Raw genomic sequence first — 15324 nt, 5'->3', positions numbered from 1 at the left:
TGCTCATGCAGAGTCCTTCCAGATGGCCTGGTGCAATCATGGGTGGATGTCACCTGATGCTGGTGACAGGGAGCTGTTCCTGCCCACAGCAGGTACACTGCTGTGGAGTGAGCTGGCATGGACTGGCCCAGGGCACCCAGCATGTCAGGCACCAGCTATCCCAGGAGCTGATAGGCAGTGTGTGACTCTGCTGGGAGTGGGGACCAGAGGACACTGACACCAAAGCCAGTATGTCCACTCCCTGCCCCTCAGCCCAGTGTCCCCCTCCTCGGGCTTGTCTCAGGAGAAACCAGGCAAATCCAGCCTGGCCGAGCTCAGCCTGTCTGCAAAAACAGCCCTTTGCCCTGTGCTCTCCCTCCCACTCCCCAGGGTTCCACAGGCAGCTGCCCCCATGGGAGCTGGGGCCCAGAGGTGCCCTGGTTCTCAGGGACAGGAGGTCCTGCCTTGCTGGTGGGGGCAGGGATGGCCCCAGGGTGGGGCGATGGCATTGGAGGGCCCTGAGAGGGCTGGGAGATAGTCGGTGAATGTTATCAGCCCATCGTCTCACGGGGATGAGCCATAAAGGGCTGTCCCTGGGCCTGGACTAAGGCAGCATTCCAGGAGGAGCCGGGGTGGGCAGCATGGGGCGGCCGCTTTCCTCTGGAACCTGCCTTCTCCTCTGCCTCCTCGCCCAGCTCGCCACTGCAGCCTCTGGTGACAGGGGACATGTGGGACAGTGGGGTAAGAACCTCTGGTGGGGGATGTTGGGGATGGTGTCACTTCTTTGGGGATCTCCAGGGGCTGTGTCACCTCCCCTTGGGATGCCAGCGAACAGGAACCCTCACAGCCACCTCAGGGTGCTCTGGACCACAACCTTTGAATGGGTTGGTCTCAGCTTCCCCCCAGAGCAGGCCCTGCTCCCCCCCTGCCCTGTCCCTGCTGCTCCCGACCCCCATTCCTGACTTGGGTAAAGTGGCCCAATAGCCTCAGCCAGCCATGGCTACCCAGCCACTGCACACTCTCTGTGGCTGATCCTCAGGCTCCTCATCCACTCTGCCAAGAGGTACAAGGGACTTCCCTGCCAAACTGTGCATCAGTTTCCCTTCAGCAGGTGGTTTCTGAGCAATGCTGGTCTGGAAAAGACCATGCTGATCTCGTGGGGTTTCCTGGTCCTCCATGGGGTGGGCTTATAGAAGCTAAATTCACCTCGGGTACAGATGGGCATGCTGGACCCCCAGGGGTGTACCTGGAGGCTCCCAGCTCTCCTCTCACCTCCAGATGCTGAGAAGACCCCGGGATACTGGAATAAAGGTGCCAGGAGGAGGCTGGAGTTGGCCCTGGCCTTGCAGCCGGCAGCACAGCGGGCCAAAAACATCATCCTCTTCATGGGTGACGGTGAGTGCCCCGAGTCACTGCCAGGCCCTGCAGCTCCCCAACAGCCAGGGGATGTGGCTGGTGAGAAGATGGGGCTGGGGCAAGCCCTTGGGCAGTGCCTGGGGAGGGTAGGGCTGTCCCTGGTCTGGCCCCCTGCCCCCCAGTAACTCAGCTATGGCCACAGGCATGGGGCTGTCCACCATGTCAGCGGCTCGGATCTACAAGGGGCAGCTGGCCGGTGCCTCCGGTGAGGAGAGCGTCTTGGCCATGGAGACCTTTCCCCACATGGCCCTGGCCAAGGTGAGTGGGGCAGGGCTGGGGGCATACTTCTGCTGCCCCTGCTTGAAACCCCACTGCACCCATCTTGCTTCCAGACCTACACCATTGACCGGCAGGTGCCCCGGACAGCGCTGGCACGGGCACCGCCTACCTCTGTGGGGTGAAGGCCAACGCCAAGACTCTGGGCCTGAGTGGGGCAGCCGTCTATGGGAAATGCCACACCACCTTTGGCAACGAGGTGGACTCTGTCCTGCACCGGGCCAGGCTGGCGGGTACGGGGCAGCAGGAAACCCGGTTGGAAAGCCGGGCACAGCCATCCAGTGCCGTGCAGGGCTGCATGGGCTCCCTGTAAACCCCTGGCCACGCTGCAGGCAAGTCTGTAGGCATCGTGACGACCACGCGGGTGCAGCACGCGTCCCCCGGGGCAGCCTACGCGCACTCGGCCAGCCGGAGCTGGTACGCTGACGCCAACATGCCCAAGGAGGCCCTGCAGGACGGCTGCAAGGACATCGCCTACCAGCTGGTGCACAACACTGACATTAACGTGAGCTGGGAAGCGGGAGCGGGAGGGAGGGGCCATGGAACACTGGGAGGGTCTGCTGAGCTCCCCGGCAGGTGATCCTGGGCGGCGGGAGGATGTACATGACCCCCAGGCAGACTCCGGACCCCGAGTATCCAGAGGACCCGGATCAAAATGGCACCAGGAAGGACGGCCGGAACTTGATTGCTGAGTGGCTGAGTGCCAAGCAGGTAGTGTGTGGGGGAAGAGGAGATGGAACCCTGGGCACAGGGTGTGTGTCATTGGCACTGGTTCTGCTCTCGCTGGCAGGGTGCCCGCTATGTCTGGGACAAGAAGGGCCTGGATGCTGTCAAAGATGACTCTGTGAGCCACCTTATGGGTAGGAGCATCACTGGCTGCTTCCTTCCATCACCAGTGGCAATGCTTCCTCCTCCCCTCTCTGGAGGTGCTGGCAGGGGCACGAAGCAGCCCCAGCATGGACCCCCCCCACCCTCCTCCCCCAGGCCTCTTCGAGCCCAAGGACATGAAGTATGAGCTGAACCGCAACACATCCACAGACCCCTCCATCGTGGAGATGACGGAAAAGGCCATCCGCATCCTGCGCAGGAACCCCAAGGGCTTCTTCCTCTTTGTGGAAGATGAGTAGCTCCAGGCGGGCAGTATGGCTGGGGCTGAGGTGGGATGTAGGGCCTGGGAGCAGTTGGCCATCCAAGGGTACCAGGGAGAGGGTGACAGCCACATTCCCCATGCAGGTGGCAGAATCGACCATGGCCACCACAGTGGCCGAGCCAAGCAGGCGCTGATGGAGGCTGTGATGCTGGACCGGGCGGTGGCACGGGCAGGAGAGCTCACCTCTCCTGCTGACACCCTGACCGTGGTGACAGCCGATCACTCCCATGTCTTCACTTTTGGGGGCAGCACACCACGGGGCAACTCTATCTTTGGTGGGTCCTGGAGAGGGGCGGTGAACATCCCGCTTTCCACCTCACCCTGTTGTTCCCACGGGACGCTGAGCTTGCCCAGGCACGGAGCTGGGGAGGGGTACCCAGCTGGGACAGGGGGTGACAATGTCTTTCCCTGTGCCAGGGCTGGCCCCCAAGAAAGCCAAGGACAAGCGAGCCTACACCAGCATCCTCTATGGCAATGGTCCTGGCTACAGCATCCGTGATGGGGCCCGTCCAGCTGCCAGCCTCCCTGCTGCAGGTACCAGTCTGCTGGGGAGGTGGCAGAGCCATGGGCTGGCTGGGGACAGATTCCCAGTGAGTCTGCTGGGGATTGAGTGGAGGCACGGAGTGGCTGGGGACAGTATCCCACTGGTGTGGCCATGGATGCCACACCGGGTCCTGGTGCCACTGTGAGGCTCGGGAGTCACCCCCTGCAGAAATCACACTGATGCAGGAGTGGTGGGAGCTGTCCCCCAGCCCTGTGACATGTCAGCAAGCCAGACCCCCGGCCTCATTTCTCCTCTCGACCCTACAGAGGACAAGGACTACAGACAGCAGGCAGCTGTGCCCCTGGAGACAGAGACTCACAGTGGGGAAGACGTGGTGGTGCTGGCCCAGGGCCCCATGGCCCACCTGTTCCACGGGGTGCAGGAGCAGCACTACATCGCCCATGCCATGGCCTACGCTGCCTGCCTCGAGCCCTATGCCACAGAGCCCGGGTGCAGGGCAGCCCGCAGGGCCTCCCATGGCCCACGATGCTCCCCGCAGCCCCTGCTGGCCCTGCTGGCCCTCTGCATGGCTGCCCTCACAGGGAGGGGCTGAGAGGCTCTGGCTGAGTCCCACTGTGGGCAGGACCAAGGGATGCAATAAACACAGGTTGTTTGTCTCCATCTGCCCTGCAAAGGTTCACAGGGGCCGTCACCTCCTGAGGTGCTGCCCTGTGCCTGCCTCCCCAGCTGGCTGTGCCTCCTGCCTCTCCCCTGGGACCAGCACTGCAGGCACTGGGGTGCAGGAGGTGATGAAATGTGGGTGATGAGAGGCAATGTCCTGCCCAGCTTTGCCTGGTCGGAGCTCTGTACACAAGGGTTGGTACATTCCTATCAAGGGCTGAGCAAGGAGCAGAGTTTGAGTCCACATCCATGGATTCATTGCTCATGAAAGCCTGGGGAGAGAGCAGGGTGCTCGGTGCACAAGTGACCCAGGTGCTCCCCATCCCCACCGTTATCCCAGCTCAGAGCTGCCCATAGCAGCCTGGGACAGGGCATTGCCCTGCCTGGCACCACAGCACCGTGCCCAGGGCAGGATTTAATGCTATCACTGCACTTCCTCTTGTCCCTGCATCTGTCTGTGCCCCAAGCCCATGTGTGCCCAGCAGGTACAGGGCCTTGTGCCAAGGAGGTGACACGAGCCCAGGCCGCAGCCTTTGCACTCGGCAGAGATGTGGTGACACACACCTCCACACACCCTGCTAGGGCTGATCCCTGTCCAAAGTCCCTCCCACAGCTGCTGGATTTACAGACACTGCCAGCAGCATTGGCCTGTCAGATCTCAGCATGCAGCTCCTGGCATCCCTCAGCCTCTGCCTCTGCGCAGGGTTCAGCACCGCTGTCATTCCAGGTGGGGACAAGGACGGGGCTGGGTGCCCGGCTGGCTGCGGTGGGCGCCCAGGGAAGCAGGCTGTCAGCCTGGCTGGCCACAAGGAGGGCCTGGGGAGGGGAGCTGGGGCTGCCCAGCTGAACAAGAATCAATGGGCCTTAGTCACCCCTGCCCTTGTCGGGCACCGCTTTTCCCCCAGATTTTCACTTGCTTCTGTGCTGGGGGCTGGTCTGGGGGAAGCGCCTGTATCCTCTATCACCGCTCCCAACCATGGGTTTGGCTGTGTCCCACTCACCAGATAATTCCCATTGTGTCTGGTTTTGCTGTCCCCCCTTGTTCCCTGCGCCAGGGCCCTAGGGCCAGGCAGTCAGTGCAAGCCTGCACAGTCTCACCCCACCCCAAACAGCCCCAAACCACCTGGTCCATGTGAGAGGAGGCTCCAGCATGGGAGTGTGCAGGGAACAAGTATCCCTGGGCTCTGGTTACCCCTCAGGGGTACCCCAGGGGTGCAGGTGCTGTTGTGCTGGGACTGATGGGCATTTGCACTGTCCCAGCGGAGGAGGAGAATCCATCCTTCTGGTACAAGCAGGCAGCTGCAGCCATTGATGCCTCCTTCAATATCCAGCCGAGGATACATGAAGCCAAAAACCTCATCATTTTCCTTGGGGATGGTGAGTGCAGCTGGCACCCCAGCAAGCAGGCTGACATGGCCAGTACTCTGCTGAGTGGGATGTGTGCAGGGCACCTGGTCCAGGGGGTGACCAGGACCCTCTCTCTGCCCAGGATTCGGGGTCCCCAGCATCACAGCCACCCGCATCCTCAAGGCACAACAGCAGGGGAAGCTCGGCCCTGAGACCCCTCTTGCTCTGGATGCTTTCCCCTACATGGCTCTGTCTAAGGTAAATTCCAGAATGCTGGAAAGGGGCCGTGGTGATCCTGGGCATGGGGCCATGGTTATCCCATATGTGCAGCCCTGGCAGCCCAGAGCTGCACGTATGTTATGTATGGGGTCTCTCCCCATGCCACATGTGTTCATGTGTGAGTGAAGGAGTGAGGCACAGGGTGCTGCAGGGAGACCCCACTGGAGACCCCTCCCTCTATCCTTGGCAGACCTACAATGTGGACAGACATGTCCCTGACAGCGCGGGGACAGGCACAGCCTATCTCTGTGGGGTGAAGGGCAACTACAAGACCATTGGGGTGAGCGCAGCCGCCCGCTACGGGGAGTGCAGCACCACATTTGGCAACGAGGTGATCTCAGTGATGGAGCGAGCCCGCAAAGCTGGTAATGGGGGATGCAGGGCTGGGGGAGCCTGGAGGAACAAGGGTGCCACACCGGGGGCTTACCCCCACAGTGGGGTCCCATAGCTCGGTGGTGGAGACCCTGTTTTGGGGTCCTTGGTGTGGCCTGATGAGCGGGGTTTGGCAGGGAAGGCAGTGGGCATCGTGACCACGACGCGGGTGCAGCACGCCTCACCCTCGGGAACCTACGCTCACGTGGTGGACAGGAACTGGTACGCGGACGCCAGCATGCCCCAGGAGGCGCGGCAGCAGGGCTGCAAGGACATCGCCTGGCAGCTGGTCCACAACGTTGACATCAACGTGAGCGCCGCACGTGGGAGGAGGAGAGCAGGGACAGACCCCCCTCAGGGCACCCCCACTAACAACACTTTGCCCCCCTCGTCCCCTCCAGGTGATCCTGGGTGGTGGTCGGAAATACATGACCCCCGCGGGGACGCCGGACCCCGAGTACCCCGCCGACAGCAGCCAGAATGGGATACGCGAGGATGGCAACAACCTCATCGACATGTGGCTGGAGGCACGGCCGGTGCGTGACGCATCAGGAACGCTCCTCTGCCCACTGCCCCTGGCACAGGGACAGGCACCCACTCACCCCCCGGGGGATTTGCCCACAGGGTGCCCGCTATGTCTGGAACAGGACAGAGATGCTGGCAGCTGCTGCCGACCCCAACGTGAATTATTTGATGGGTAACAAATGACCCCTGTGCCAGGACCCAAGAGGTGCTGGGACACTCAGGCACTGATGCTGTCCCCAACACATTCCCTCACAGGTCTCTTTGAACCCGTGGACACAAAGTACAACCTGGTGCGTAACACCACCCTGGACCCGTCTCTCACCGAGATGACAGAGGCAGCCATCACCGTCCTGAGCAGGAACCCCAAAGGCTTCTACCTCTTTGTGGAAGATAAGTTGGGGCTCGTGCACCTGGGGCCAGTAAGAGGGGGGTGCAGGGTGGGGGTATATGAGGTGTGTGTCCTGCTGTCCCCAGCCCACCATGGGTGCCCATCTGCAGGTGGCAGAATTGACCGTGGCCACCATGAAGGTTCACCCCTTAAGGCACTGACAGAAGCAGTTGAGTTTGACTGGGCCATCGAGCGGGCGGGCACCATGACAGACGAGGCTGACACCCTCACCGTCGTCACCGCTGACCACTCACATGTCTTCACCTTTGGGGGCTACACCCTGCGTGGCTCCTCCATCTTTGGTGGGCCTCTGCCCTGTCCTGGGTACTGCCAGCCCTGTGCCACCCTGACTGTGGCCAGAGGGATGATATGGGTGTTCCTTGGCTGATCCTCCTCATCCTCCTCCTCCATTGCCCCTTCTCCAGGTCTGGCGCCTACGCAAGCCAGTGATGGGAAGAACTACACATCGATCCTCTACGGGAATGGGCCGGGATACCCCGGCCCTGACCGGCCAAATGTGGACCCAGAAACAGCCAGTGAGGACACAGAGGCCATGGCTTGTGTGGTGGGGTGGGGCTGGGGGCCATCATTGCCCCCCCTCACCTCCTTCTCTCCCCTCCACAGTGCAGTTTGATTACCAGCCACAAGCGGCTGTGCCACTGGAGTCAGAGACCCATGGTGGTGAGGACGTGGCCATCCTGGCCAAGGGCCCCATGGCCCACCTCTTCCACGGGGTGCAGGAGCAGACCTATGTAGCCCATGCCATGGCCTACGCCGCCTGCATCGAGCCCTACACTGACTGCCGCCAGCGGAACTCTGGCCCCGGCACCCGCGGCGCCCCCCTGGCCCTGCTCCTGCCCGCCCTCCTTCTGCACCTCTTCCGCTGATCCCCTGTTCCTAGGGCACCCCACGGGACACACTCACGTTTTCCTCCCTCCCCACGGTGTGGCACCTGCAGGCAGCTGTCTGAAGCATCCCTGCTCTGGATGCAGCAGCTATGGGGACACCGAGTCCCGGGCAGTGGGGGGTTAAATAAACACGCGGTGTGACACTGGTGGGACAGGCGTGTTGGTGGAGTGGGGGTTCCTGTGCCATGTGGGCAGGCCTGGGGGTGCTGCCCACTGCTCCCAGCCCCTGGCCATGGCCCCTGGCAGCCACCCAGCATATCCAGTGCTTTATTGACCAGAAACAGCAGCGGAAAATACAGCAGTGTCCGTGTGCCTGCGCTCCCAGGCAGGCCGGCATCGCCCGGCCCAGCTGCGCCGCTGTGCCCCACCTGGGCAGGGCTGGTGCATGGACAGGGGGCTGGCATGGGGAGGGCACCGTGCAGGGGAGGCTTTTGGCATGGGGCAGCCCCTTGGAGACAGTGAAGTCCTCCACTTGCCTTGACACTAAGCTACCTGGCTGCAGCTTTTCCTAGAATTTTGGGATTGAATGTATTTGTCACTCTGGATGCTCTGGAAGTCATGAGGGACACACTAATTTATTATTGTAGGGTCCACAGGAACAACAGGACAGTGTGGGGTGCTCCTTTAGGGCTGAGCTCTGTACCCTGAGCCCAGGACCTGCTCATGCAGCCAAGACCAGCTCCTGGCCATTGGCCATGGGTCCCACAGGGCTCTCTCCCCATCCCTTTGGGCTGCTGGCCCCACACAAGGTGACCCTCCTGCCCCAGTAGCTGTTACATGTGAGGAGGACAGGGGCTCACCTGGGCAAAGGCAATGAAGAAGAGCTGGTCATGTGTGTATTTCATGTGGTGCAGGGGGTGCTCAGGGCCGTGCTCCCTCACCCACTTCTGGTAGGCCTGGAGAACAAGGGATGCCCTCAGCACGGCCTGGGTGCTCCCCCAAACCCACCCTGGACCCACCCCCAAGCCCCCAGCAAGCAGCAATCAGGATCCTGACCACCCCTTGCTGCAGGGAGTAAGGAGGGTTTGGGCATCTCCCCGCCCTCAAGAGGGATGGCATAAGAAGCTGCCATGGCTGTGACACCCAGGGTGGGGGGATACTTACATAGTAGGTGAGTTTAAGCCCGCCCCATGTCAGCGAAGAGAGCTCCCAGGGCCATTCCAAAGTGCTTGTTGGCCTGGCTCAGGCAGATCTTTCCCGGCTCCAGCTGCTTCTCATTGCCCTCCATCTCCTTGGAGAGCTCGTGGATGGCATCGCGGAAGGGGGTGGAGAGGTGCTCGCTCAGCACCACCACGATGCGCCACAGCATGTAGTTGTGAAGGATCCTGGGACAGGGACAGGGGCGACCCTCAGCATGTCCCCAGGCACAGGGGAGGGTGGGAGCGTGTGCCAGGATGGGGACACCCCTGCTCGGGGACACAGGGGGCCATGGCTGGTCGGGCGCAGGGCCAGACTGGCACCACGTCCCTCCCTGATGTGCCATGAGTCTGGTGACTTCTGCCATGAGCGGCTCAGCAGGTGTCCAGGCCCGACCAGGATGCTGTGGGGCTCACAACAGAGCCTTTCCCACAAGCTTTCCCAGATTTCCTGTGCCCAGCCTGGCCTTCCCACACCAGGAGGAGGGTGATGGTGGGAGGTTCCAGGCACAGCTGTGCTGTGTCCCCTGCCAGGCTGGGAAAGGTGCCGGGGCACAGGGGGTGCCAGCCCCCCTCACCTGCTGGGTGTCACACGGATGAGGTCGGACACCTTGTGCATGTAGTCGGTGGCCAGCAGCACCACCTCCTCCTCCTCCGAGAAGTTGTCATGGAAGATGCGATCCAGCAAGCGCTTCCACTTGAGCTGCCAGGGCAGGCACTGTCAGGGGGACAGGGGGACCCCCACTCCATGCCACCCTGGAGGGGACCCCCTCCAGCCTTTCCAGCCTCCCACCAGAGGAGTGCATTATCCTCAAGTGTTTAACTGGGTTTAACTGGGACAGGCAGTGGGCATTGAGGGCATGGAGCAGGGGGGCAGGGACAAGTGTGGGGCACAGGCACATGGGGGACAGGCTGGCACCAGGGGTACTCACGGTGGGAGTGATGCGCTGCAGCTCAGCCAGAGTCACTTTGTGGTACATGCTGCCAACATCCCTGCGCACGTCGTCATACTCGGACACCGTGATCTGCACAGGGTGGGCATGGCTGTCACAATCCCACTGCCCATCTTGAGGGTGACACAGGGATAGTGCACTGGGATGGGGCACATGACTGGGCAACAGGGCATCTCTGATGTGGGTACTGACCCACATCCTTCCCACTCTCTACCCCAGGAACACTCTGCTGCCAGTGGGACCCTGAGGGCTGGTCAGAAGGTGCCAATGAACTGGGTTACCTGAGGAATGGGCACAAACGTCCCTCCAAGGTCCAGACTAGGGTCCCCAAGACCTGTATATGGAGTCTACAAGGGCCCAGAGTGGCCTTACAAGGAGTAGATGCTGGGCTGGAATGGTTGCCCCAGGGGCCTGGACTAGAGGTTCTCAGGATGTGGGACTGGGTGCCTGAAGCTCTGCCATGAGGTCCTTAAGAGTACGAGACCCCCAAGTTCTAGGTCTGAAGGTCCCCAAGGGCTGGGAGTGCAAGTTCCCATGGAGGGATTGGAATGAGATTGCTCAGAAGCAGATATGGATGTCCCCCAAAATCTGTGACTGGGATGTCCAAGGGCTGGACAAGGGCACCCCAAGGTTCATGGCATGTATCCCTCTCACATTGGCGAGGTGCTGCTCCAGCTGCAGGATCTCCTGAGCTTTCTGCTCCACGTTCTCAGCCCCCAGGAGGGTGAGCAGTCGCTCCATGAACACTCGGTATGCGGCCAGGATCTGTTCAGAGGGAAGGGATGCTCAGGGCCACCCTGCACTGTCCTGTGGCACCCCAGTCCCCAGCACTGCTGCCAGTGGGGTGCCCTCTGTCTGCCAGCCATGCTGACTGCTGCTCCCTCTCCTGCTGTCCCCAAGGCCCCGTTGTGCCCCCCTCACCTTCTCGCTCTCCTCATCCTGCCCCAGGTAGAGGGTCCGTTCGGGCAGGGTCAGCCCGTCCTGGTCAATCTGGGACAAGAGATGGGCACTGGGTGAGCAGAGGGAGGGCCCTGTGCTGAGCCAGGCACCCCTCACCTTCCCCGTATTGCAGAGTGGCCCTGGTGTCCCTGGAGCCAAGGATGGCAGTGTGCTGGAGCAGCCCCAGGAATGGGCGCATCCCTGCCTCAGTTTCCCTCCTGCTGGAGGCTGCTGGAGCTGCAGCAGGCAGCATGCAACAGGCTGGGAGTGCGGGGCACAGAGCAGGCCCCTGCTCCAAGGCCTGACTGGCACATGGGCTGCCTCACAGCCTGCCCTATGCTGACACCACTCTCTGCCCCATCCCTCCCATGGCCCACGGTGCTCCACGCAGCCCCTGCTGGCCCTGCTGGCCCTCTGCATGGCTGCCCTCACAGGGAGGGGCTGAGAGGCTCTGGCTGAGTCCCACTGTGGGCAGGACCAAGGGATGCAATAAACACAGGTTGTTTGTCTCCATCTGCCCTGCAAAGGTTCACAGGGGCCGTCACCTCCTGAGGTGCTGCCCTGTGCCTGCCTCCCCAGCTGGCTGTGCCTCCTGCCTCTCCCCTGGGACCAGCACTGCAGGCACTGGGGTGCAGGAGGTGATGAAATGTGGGTGATGAGAGGCAATGTCCTGCCCAGCTTTGCCTGGTCGGAGCTCTGTACACAAGGGTTGGTACATTCCTATCAAGGGCTGAGCAAGGAGCAGAGTTTGAGTCCACATCCATGGATTCATTGCTCATGAAAGCCTGGGGAGAGAGCAGGGTGCTCGGTGCACAAGTGACCCAGGTGCTCCCCATCCCCACCGTTATCCCAGCTCAGAGCTGCCCATAGCAGCCTGGGACAGGGCATTGCCCTGCCTGGCACCACAGCACCGTGCCCAGGGCAGGATTTAATGCTATCACTGCACTTCCTCTTGTCCCTGCATCTGTCTGTGCCCCAAGCCCATGTGTGCCCAGCAGGTACAGGGCCTTGTGCCAAGGAGGTGACACGAGCCCAGGCCGCAGCCTTTGCACTCGGCAGAGATGTGGTGACACACACCTCCACACACCCTGCTAGGGCTGATCCCTGTCCAAAGTCCCTCCCACAGCTGCTGGATTTACAGACACTGCCAGCAGCATTGGCCTGTCAGATCTCAGCATGCAGCTCCTGGCATCCCTCAGCCTCTGCCTCTGCGCAGGGTTCAGCACCGCTGTCATTCCAGGTGGGGACAAGGACGGGGCTGGGTGCCCGGCTGGCTGCGGTGGGCGCCCAGGGAAGCAGGCTGTCAGCCTGGCTGGCCACAAGGAGGGCCTGGGGAGGGGAGCTGGGGCTGCCCAGCTGAACAAGAATCAATGGGCCTTAGTCACCCCTGCCCTTGTCGGGCACCGCTTTTCCCCCAGATTTTCACTTGCTTCTGTGCTGGGGGCTGGTCTGGGGGAAGCGCCTGTATCCTCTATCACCGCTCCCAACCATGGGTTTGGCTGTGTCCCACTCACCAGATAATTCCCATTGTGTCTGGTTTTGCTGTCCCCCCTTGTTCCCTGCGCCAGGGCCCTAGGGCCAGGCAGTCAGTGCAAGCCTGCACAGTCTCACCCCACCCCAAACAGCCCCAAACCACCTGGTCCATGTGAGAGGAGGCTCCAGCATGGGAGTGTGCAGGGAACAAGTATCCCTGGGCTCTGGTTACCCCTCAGGGGTACCCCAGGGGTGCAGGTGCTGTTGTGCTGGGACTGATGGGCATTTGCACTGTCCCAGCGGAGGAGGAGAATCCATCCTTCTGGTACAAGCAGGCAGCTGCAGCCATCGATGCCTCCTTAAAACTCCAGCCGAGGATACATGAAGCCAAAAACCTCATCATTTTCCTTGGGGATGGTGAGTGCAGCTGGCACCCCAGCAAGCAGGCTGACATGGCCAGTACTCTGCTGAGTGGGATGTGTGCAGGGCACCTGGTCCAGGGGGTGACCAGGACCCTCTCTCTGCCCAGGATTTGGGATCCCTACCATCACAGCCACCCGCATCCTCAAGGCACAACAGCAGGGGAAGCTCGGCCCTGAGACCCCTCTTGCTCTGGATGCTTTCCCCTACGTGGCTCTGTCTAAGGTAAATTCCAGAATGCTGGAAAGGGGCCGTGGTGATCCTGGGCATGGGGCCGGGTTTTCCCAGGCATGGGGCTGGTGTCAGCCCAGAGCTGCACGTATGTTGTGTATGGGGTCCCTCCCCATGCCACATGTGGTTTTGGGTGAGTGAAGGAGTGTGGCACGTGGTGCTGGGGGGACACCCCATTCTGGACCCCTGCCCTGAGTCCCTCTATCCTTGGCAGACCTACAATGTGGACAGGCAGGTCCCTGACAGTGCAGGGACTGCCACAGCCTATCTCTGTGGGGTGAAGGGCAACTACAAGACCATTGGGGTGAGCGCAGCCGCCCGCTACGGGGAGTGCAGCACCACATTTGGCAACGAGGTGATCTCAGTGATGGAGCAAGCCCGCAAAGCTGGTAACGGGGGACGCAGGGCTGGGGGAGCCTGGAGGAACAAGGGGCCCCACAGCAGGGGCTTCCCTCGGTGGTGGAGACCCTGTGCTAGGGTCCTTGGTGTGGCCTGATGAGCGGGGTTTGGCAGGGAAGGCAGTGGGCATCGTGACCACGACGCGGGTGCAGCACGCCTCACCCTCGGGAACCTACGCTCACGTGGTGGACAGGAACTGGTACGCGGACGCCAGCATGCCCCAGGAGGCGCGGCAGCAGGGCTGCAAGGACATCGCCTGGCAGCTGGTCCACAACGTTGACATCAACGTGAGCGCCGCACGTGGGAGGAGGAGAGCAGGGACAGACCCCCCTCAGGGCACCCCCACTAACAACACTTTGCCCCCCTCGTCCCCTCCAGGTGATCCTGGGTGGTGGTCGGAAATACATGACCCCCGCGGGGACGCCGGACCCCGAGTACCCCGCCGACAGCAGCCAGAATGGGATACGCGAGGATGGCAACAACCTCATCGACATGTGGCTGGAGGCACGGCCGGTGCGTGACGCATCAGGAACGCTCCTCTGCCCACTGCCCCTGGCACAGGGACAGGCACCCACTCACCCCCCGGGGGATTTGCCCACAGGGTGCCCGCTATGTCTGGAACAGGACAGAGATGCTGGCAGCTGCTGCCGACCCCAACGTGAATTATTTGATGGGTAACAAATGACCCCTGTGCCAGGACCCAAGAGGTGCTGGGACACTCAGGCACTGATGCTGTCCCCAACACATTCCCTCACAGGTCTCTTTGAACCCGTGGACACAAAGTACAACCTGGTGCGTAACACCACCCTGGACCCGTCTCTCACCGAGATGACAGAGGCAGCCATCACCGTCCTGAGCAGGAACCCCAAAGGCTTCTACCTCTTTGTGGAAGATAAGTTGGGGCTCGTGCACCTGGGGCCAGTAAGAGGGGGGTGCAGGGTGGGGGTATATGAGGTGTGTGTCCTGCTGTCGGTCCCCAGCCCACCATGGGTGCCCATCTGCAGGTGGCAGAATCGACCACGGCCACCATGACGGTGCAGCCCATAAGGCACTGACAGAGGCGGTGGAGTTTGACTGGGCCATCGAGCGGGCGGGCACCATGACAGACGAGGCTGACACCCTCACTGTCATCACCGCTGACCACTCACACGTCTTCGCCTTTGGGGGCTACACCCTGCGTGGCTCCTCCATCTTCGGTAGGGCTCTGCCCTGTCCTGGGTACTGCCAGCCCTGTGCCACCCTGACTGTGGCCAGAGGGATGATATGGGTGTTCTTTGGCTGATCCTTCTCCTTGTTCTCCTCCCTTGCCCCTCCTCCTCCATTGCCCCTTCCCCAGCTCTGGGCCAAAAGAAAACTACTGATGGGAAGAACTACACATCGATCCTCTACGGGAATGGGCCAGGATACCCAGGCGGCGTACGGCCTAACGTGGACCCAGAAACAGCCAGTGAGGACACAGAGGCCATGGCTTGTGTGGTGGGGTGGGGCTGGGGGCCATCATTGCCCCCCCTCACCTCCTTCTCTCCCCTCCACAGTGCAGTTTGATTACCAGCCACAAGCGGCTGTGCCACTGGAGTCAGAGACCCACGGTGGTGAGGACGTGGCCATCCTGGCCAAGGGCCCCATGGCCCACCTCTTCCACGGGGTGCAGGAGCAGACCTATGTAGCCCATGCCATGGCCTACGCCGCCTGCATCGAGCCCTACACTGACTGCCGCCAGCGGAACTCTGGCCCCGGCACCCGCGGCGCCCCCCTGGCCCTGCTCCTGCCCGCCCTCCTTCTGCACCTCTTCCGCTGATCCCCTGTTCCTAGGGCACCCCACGGGACACACTCACGTTTTCCTCCCTCCCCACGGTGTGGCACCTGCAGGCAGCTGTCTGAAGCATCCCTGCTCTGGATGCAGCAGCCATGGGGACACCGAGTCCCGGGCAGTGGGGGGTTAAATAAACACGCGGTGTGACACTGGTG

General features: G+C 61.9%; 4 protein-coding genes across 4 annotated transcripts; 3 read left to right on the top strand and 1 right to left on the bottom strand.

The window, feature by feature from the left end:
- The first annotated feature begins 46 nt into the window (after positions 1-46).
- LOC115907024 (intestinal-type alkaline phosphatase-like) lies at positions 47-4197 on the top strand. Its single transcript, XM_030954649.1, is given in 13 exon segments — positions 47-92; positions 589-693; positions 1258-1374; positions 1538-1653; positions 1728-1751; positions 1754-1904; positions 2004-2176; positions 2248-2382; positions 2462-2531; positions 2656-2794; positions 2888-3096; positions 3239-3351; positions 3632-4197. Coding segments are annotated over 13 exon segments (1896 nt in total). The 3' UTR covers positions 4130-4197.
- Positions 4198-4649: 452 nt separating this feature from the next.
- Positions 4650-7974, top strand: LOC115906733 (intestinal-type alkaline phosphatase-like). Its single transcript, XM_030954142.1, has 11 exons — positions 4650-4713; positions 5247-5363; positions 5476-5591; positions 5803-5977; positions 6122-6294; positions 6386-6520; positions 6609-6681; positions 6765-6897; positions 7006-7199; positions 7323-7433; positions 7522-7974. Exons 1-11 carry the CDS (start codon positions 4650-4652, stop codon positions 7782-7784), a joined length of 1554 nt encoding a protein of 517 aa, XP_030810002.1. The 3' UTR covers positions 7785-7974.
- A 948-nt stretch (positions 7975-8922) lies between these two features.
- LOC115907023 (endothelin-converting enzyme-like 1) lies at positions 8923-11194 on the bottom strand. Its single transcript, XM_030954648.1, has 6 exons — positions 11183-11194; positions 10816-10884; positions 10549-10659; positions 9874-9966; positions 9520-9644; positions 8923-9130 (listed from the first exon to the last, which is right to left on the bottom strand). The coding sequence occupies exons 1-6, from the start codon at positions 11192-11194 to the stop codon at positions 8923-8925; spliced, it is 618 nt and encodes a 205-aa protein (XP_030810508.1).
- Positions 11195-11242: 48 nt separating this feature from the next.
- On the top strand, positions 11243-15217 carry ALPI (alkaline phosphatase, intestinal). Its single transcript, XM_030954204.1, has 11 exons — positions 11243-12073; positions 12607-12723; positions 12836-12951; positions 13172-13346; positions 13471-13643; positions 13735-13869; positions 13958-14030; positions 14114-14246; positions 14359-14552; positions 14693-14803; positions 14892-15217. Exons 1-11 carry the CDS (start codon positions 12010-12012, stop codon positions 15152-15154), a joined length of 1554 nt encoding a protein of 517 aa, XP_030810064.1. The 5' UTR covers positions 11243-12009; the 3' UTR covers positions 15155-15217.
- The last annotated feature ends 107 nt before the right edge of the window (positions 15218-15324 follow it).

The sequence above is a fragment of the Camarhynchus parvulus genome, chromosome 9 (genome assembly GCF_901933205.1).
Source record: "Camarhynchus parvulus chromosome 9, STF_HiC, whole genome shotgun sequence".
NCBI lineage: Eukaryota > Metazoa > Chordata > Aves > Passeriformes > Thraupidae > Camarhynchus > Camarhynchus parvulus.
The sequence above is the reverse complement of the archived record's forward strand: the minus strand, read 5'-3'. Positions and strand labels throughout refer to the sequence as shown.